Source organism: Dromiciops gliroides, chromosome 4 (assembly GCF_019393635.1).
Source record: "Dromiciops gliroides isolate mDroGli1 chromosome 4, mDroGli1.pri, whole genome shotgun sequence".
NCBI lineage: Eukaryota > Metazoa > Chordata > Mammalia > Microbiotheria > Microbiotheriidae > Dromiciops > Dromiciops gliroides.
Genome location: NC_057864.1, coordinates 26,106 through 32,105, shown reverse-complemented (window position 1 = coordinate 32,105; position 6,000 = coordinate 26,106). Strand labels below are relative to the sequence as shown.

General features: G+C 42.0%; 1 protein-coding gene across 5 annotated transcripts in view; it reads left to right on the top strand.

Annotated features, from left to right (window-relative positions):
- The first annotated feature begins 1,126 nt into the window (after window positions 1–1,126).
- Window positions 1,127–6,000, top strand: part of LOC122726661 (zinc finger protein 260-like) — a 30,032-nt gene continuing 25,158 nt past the window's right edge. For 2 of the 5 annotated variants that reach the window (XM_043964507.1, XM_043964504.1), the window contains exons 1-2: window positions 1,127–1,683; window positions 3,163–3,204. Coding sequence is in view for 2 of the 5 variants with exons in the window: in XM_043964504.1 (XP_043820439.1) it covers window positions 3,175–3,204 (30 nt within the window). In the remaining 3 variants the exon portion in view is untranslated. Of the gene's footprint in view, window positions 1,684–2,765; window positions 2,802–3,162; window positions 3,205–6,000 lie in introns of all 5 variants that reach the window. The other 3 variants (XM_043964508.1, XM_043964506.1, XM_043964505.1) reach the window with 2 other exon arrangements.

Here is a 6,000-nt window from a genome sequence, read left to right as displayed (position 1 = left end):
TGATAAATCTTTTTCTTTTTAATTAAAAAAAATTTATTTAGTTACTTTCCCCCCAATTATATGTAAAAACATTTTTTAACATTTGTTTTTAAAATTTTGATTTTCAAATTCTCTCTTCCTCCCTCCCCACTCCCCCTTTGAGAAGGCAACCAATTTGGTACAGTTTACATGTGTGTTAATGCAAAACATTTCCATATTCATTTTGTGAAAGAAAACATAGACCCCCCCTCCAAAAGAAAAAAACCTCAAGAAGAATAAAGTAATTAAAAATGCTTCAATTGGTATTCAGACACCATCAGTTCTTTGTCTGGGGATGGATAGCATTTTTCATCATAAATCTTTCAGAGTTGTCTTGGATCTTTGCATTGCTGAGAAGAGCTAAATCATTCACAGCTGATCATCTTGAAATACTGCTCTTACTTTGTATACAGTACATTTCCCCTTGCATTGGCTCATGCAAATCTTTCCAAGTTTTTCTGAGAGCATGCTGCTCATCATTTCTTGTAGCACAATAGTATTCCATACATAATCACACACCATAATTTGTTCATCCATTCCCCAATTGATGGGCATCCTTTCAATTTCCAATTCTTTGCCACCAGAAAAGAGCTGCTATGAATATCTTTGTGCATATAGGCTCTTTGCCTTTTTTATATCTCTTTCTTTATCTCTCTCTTTTTATAGCTCTATATTGACCATGGTATGATCCAAATGAATCTACCTTTCAAGGAGAATTGGATTTTGCAGGAGGGGAGGGAGAGAAAAGACTAAGAAAGAAGGGGAGAACACTGGGTCCCTCCCAAGATATCGATTATTAACAATCATTTCTCATGCAATTGTGTCACCTTCTAGAAATCATTTTTCAAATTACAGCATTTCCATTACAATGGTTTCACAAACATTTCAATAGGAGAAAAGTTAAAAGCATAATAATATTGTCATAGATTTAAAACATGAAACAAAATTACCAAATGGAATAAATTCAGTTCAATGTATTTCTGAACTATCTTACATAGTAAAATCACTTCATCCATCCATCCATCCATCCATCCATCCATCCATCCATCCATCCATCCATCCATCCATCCATCCATCCATCAGTTTGACACTCTATCCTGATTGCATTCAATGTAGCATGGAGTAATTCTGATCCAATTACATTTACTTCTTATTCTTACAGTTCCTAATCATATGCCTGTCAGTGTATTTTGCATCAAGGTCTGATTTACTTGCAGAGATTACTTTCAGTTAGTCTGGAGCTGCAGTTGCGTCCTGGCAGTCTTTCTACTCTGAAGGAGGAGGAGCCGAGTCTGGGAGGGAGGGAGGTGGTGGAGGCCCTGGAGAGGAGGAGCCCTCAGAGATGACCAGCCTGGTGGGTGGTGCCCCAGGTGGAGTTTGAGCACGGGGGTGGAGTTTAAGGCGGAAGAAGGGATCATTGCAGTGAAGGCCTTCTAAGTGATGGAGGGCAGGGCTTAGGGAGGAGAGGCGGTCGGAGTCCTTGAGCCTGGCCCTGGGTGTGATTGGAGGAAAGGGCTCAACCGTCCTGAGGGCCTCAGGGGCTGGATAGGACGGTGCTCTTGGGACTAGGAAGACCCTTCCGGAGCGGGCTGGCGGGAAGCAGGACGTCTTTGAACTGAGATCGCTCTGCTTTCCAGAAGCCAGCGCTGTGCTTGCAGATCCCAGGTAGGTCCAACCCAGGGCCCGCACACAAATCCTGGCTTTTGCTGGTTGTCCTTGCCATTGGGTCTCATCCTCCAGGTCTGCCAGAAGCACGCCTCCCTCCGCGGCCTGGCTCCAGGACCAGCTCCCCTTATCCCTTCTGGCTGACCCTCCTGAGATTTACCTTTGGGTCCCACGATCCTAGCTTCAGACTTTACCCGTAGGGATCCAGTTATCCGGCTTCAAGCCTTCCCAACAGGATTCAGGTGGCCTTTCTCCCTGCCCCCACCTCCTGGTTACAGATTCAGTTGTTTGCCTTCAGACCCGGCCCCCTGTCAGGATCCACAAGTCCCGCCTTCCTGTCCCCAGACCCCTCCTCGGATGCAGAGGAACCAGAGCTCTTTCTTGGTGGCTCTTGGCTGCTTCTCTCTCAGATCCCAGGTGTTTGTCTCTCTAAGGTAGCCTGAGGACCACCAGAGGCTCCCAGGAGCTCCCCTCAGGACAGAACCATCTTGCTTTCCCAGGTTCGGCTATCCACAATCCCAGACCCTACCTCTGCTCGCCTGCTTCCCTGCCCCCACTTCTCTCAGGTCTCTCAGACTGGGTTTTGGCTCCCAGTCTCAGACTTCCTCTGGTCATTCCCTGGCAGATTCCAGAGCCCTCCCTATCAAGTTTCCCTAGGTTCTCTCCCTCCTATATTAAGCCTTCTATTGTCTAGGTAATGTGTGTGTGTATTAGCTGGGGAGAGAGGGGATGCTGGGAGGGCAGAATACCAGTTGGATGGAGAGCTGACTCTGGGGTCATTGAGGCGCCCATTGCTCTCATCCCATCTAAGGGTGAACCCCTTCTGCCTCTTGGGTCTCTGTAGAAGGATGGGGGGGGGCAGAAGGTGAGAGTAAGGGAGTTGTCTTCCTTTTCAGACCATCTTCATTTGCAAACCTGACCCTACCTAACCCTAACCCTAATTCCTGGCTTCCCTCTGAATACTGGATTATCTCTCCTATAGGCAGGGCCTGGGCCTCACTGTAAATCCCCAAAGGCCAGCCTCCTGCCTAGGAAGAGAGAGGAAAGACCTCTTCTTACTGGGATCTTTCTCCCTTCCCCAGCTCAGTCTGCAGAGGACCTAGGACTGACCCAAGCAGGTATAGCAGACACCAACATTGGAGGGAAATTAGAAGTTTTATTATAAACTACAAAAGATAGCAGTCTCCCAGAGTATGAGCCCAGAGGCAGTCGGTATGGGATTGAGGTTATGGGATGGGGGAGATATGGGCTTTTCTGTGCTGAGCTAAAGAAGTGGGGAAGGATTTTCAAGGTCTCTCCATACAGTCTCATGGTTATTAGAAAGGCATAGAATTTGTTAGTAAGAGTTTTGGCTATTTGCTACATTTGTGGGGCCGTTAAGGGTGGGTGAAGCGGATACCTGAGGTAGATAAGAACTAGGGAGAAGATGGAGGAACTTTACAAAATAGAGTCACTTTGGTTATTTTGCTACCTACACAGGATTGAGAGACAATGTCCCTTGGGAGCAGCAGACTTGCCCAGGTGAGTGCATTCCATCCACAACCATGAGCAACATCAGCAATCCATGCTATTTCCATAGACCTAGGAGATTGTCTACAAAGCTGGCAGTTTCTTACTCATGCATCATTTCTGTACAAAAATAGGCATGGAATTGAATAAAGTAGTAACCACCCTGTCCTGCTCTCATCTTCTGTGTTTTAAGTTGATTCATTTACACCCTGTTGTCTTGAGTACTGCCTGACCCCCCATGCTGTCCTCTCCTGTTTGTTTTTAAGTTCCCCCTCTTTACAAGTGACTGACACGGGTGACCATTTTATTAGTATCTATTACATAGGGAGCATGTCTTTGCTCTCTTAATGCTGCCTAGCATTGTTTACACATCTCCCCCCCCCCCACACACACACACCTTTATTTTTTGTGGCTGAACATTCCCTTGTAGCAACTGAAGATACAGGAAAACCCTTCACATTGGAATCTTGCCTGGACAGGCCTGGAGCAGAAGAACGCTGTAGGCACCCCCAGCTCTGTTTTTAAAGGAGGTTGCACCTTTATTTTATTTTAATTTTTAAAAAGGTTCTTAATGGTATTTTATGTTTTTCAAATTACATATATATAGTTTTCAATATTCTTTTTTTAAAAATGTAATTTTACTATTTTCCAGTTACATATTACATATAAGGATAGTTTTCAACATTTGTTTACACTGGATTTTTAGTTCCAAATTTTTCTTTTCTGCCCCACTCCCTTCCCTCCCTCCTCCCCAAGACGAAAGCGGTCTGATATAGGTTGTATATGTACAGTCACATCAAACATATTTCTATATTAGTCATCTTGTGAAAGAAGAATCACAGCACAAAGGAAAAACCTCAAACAAGAAGAAAAAAAAAAACAGTCCAAAAGTAGGAACAGTATGATTCAATCTGCATTCATAATTCATAGTTCTTTTTTCTGGATGTTGAGAATATTTTCTATCATGAGTTCTTTGAAACTGTTTTGGATTGTTGCACTGCTGAGAAGAGCCAAGTCTATCCCCATTGTTTATCACACAATGTTGCTGTTAATGTTCTCCTGGTTCTGCTCCTCTCAGTCAGAATCATTTCATGTAAGTCCTTCCAGGTTTCTCTGAACTCCTCCTGCTCATCATTTCTTACAGCACAATAGTATTCCATTACATTTATATACCACAACTTATTTAGCCATTCCCCTATTGATGGGCATTCCCTCGATTTCCAATTTTTTGCCACCACAAAGAGAGCTGCTATGAATATTTTTGTACATGTGGATCCTTTTCCCTTTTTTATAGTCTCTTCGGGATACAGACCTAGCAGTGGTACCACTGGGTCAAAGGGTAAGTCCCATAGCCCTTTGGACATAGTTCCAAATTGCTTTCCAGAATGGTTGGATCACTTCATAGCTCCACCAACAATGCATTAGTGTTCTAATTTTCCCACAGCTTCTCCAACATTTATTATTTTCCTTTTTTGTCATATTGGCCAATCTGATAGGTCTGAGGTTGGGAGTTGTTTTAATTTGCATTTCTCTGATCAATAGTGATTTAGAGCATTTTTTCACATGGCAATAGATAGCTTTGATTTCTTTATCAAAAAACTGCCTGTTCATATCCTTTGACCATGTCTCAATTGGGTAATGACTTAGATTCTTATAAATTAGATTTAGTTCCTGATATATTTTAGAAATGAGGCCTTTATTAGAAATGCTGGCTTTAAAAATTGTTTCCCAGTTTTCTGCCTCCCTTCTAATTTTGGCTGCATTGCTTCTGTTTGTACAAAACCTTTTTAATTTATGTGTGTGTTTTTGTTGTTGTTGTTGTTGTTGTTTTGTGGGGCAATGGGGGTTAAATTACTTGCCCAGGGTCACACAGCTAGTAAGTGTCAAGTGTCTGAGGCCGGATTTGAACTCAGGTACTCCTGAATCCAGGGCCAGTGCTTTATCCACTGCGCCACCTAGCCGCCCCCAAAACCTTTTTAATTTAATGTAATCAAAGTCTTCCTTCTTGCTTTTTACAATATTCTCTATCTCTTGTTTGGACATAAATTGTTTTTCTCTCCATAGATCTGAGAGGTAAACTATTCCTTCCTCTCCTAATTTATGGTATCACCCTTTATGTCTAAATCTTGAACCTATTTTGACCTTATTTTTGTATAAGGTGTAAGATGTTGGTCTATTCCTAGTTTCTGCCATACTATCTTCCAGTTTTCCCAGCAGTTTTTGTCAAATACTGAGTTCCTATCCCTGAAGCAGGAGTCTGACTGTAGATCAAAGCATACTATTTTGACAACAAATAAAGTCAAAATAGCATGCTTTGATCTACATTTAGACTCCATAGTTCTTTTTCTGGATGTTGAAAGCATTTTCCTTCATTTAGTCTTTTGGAATTGTCTTGGATCATTGTGGAAAAGCAAAGTCTATCACAGTTGATCATTCCACAATGTTGCTGTTACTGTGATCAGTGTTTTTCTGGTTCTGCTCACTTCACTCAGCATCAGTATCATATAAGTCTTTCTAGGTTTTTCTGAAATCTGCTCATCACCTCTCTCTTTTTTAAAATCATAAAAGTATTTTTAAAAAAATTTCCAGTTACATGTAAAGATAGTATTCAACATTTGTTTTTATAAGATTTTGCATTCCAAATTTTCCTTCCTCCCTTCCCCCCTCCCCAAGGCAGAAGACAATCTGATATAGGTTATATATGTACAATCACATTAAACATATTTCTGCATTATTCATGTTGTGAAAGAAGAATCATAACACAAGGGAAAAACCTCCAAAAAGAACAAAAAAAACCCCAAAAGTAGA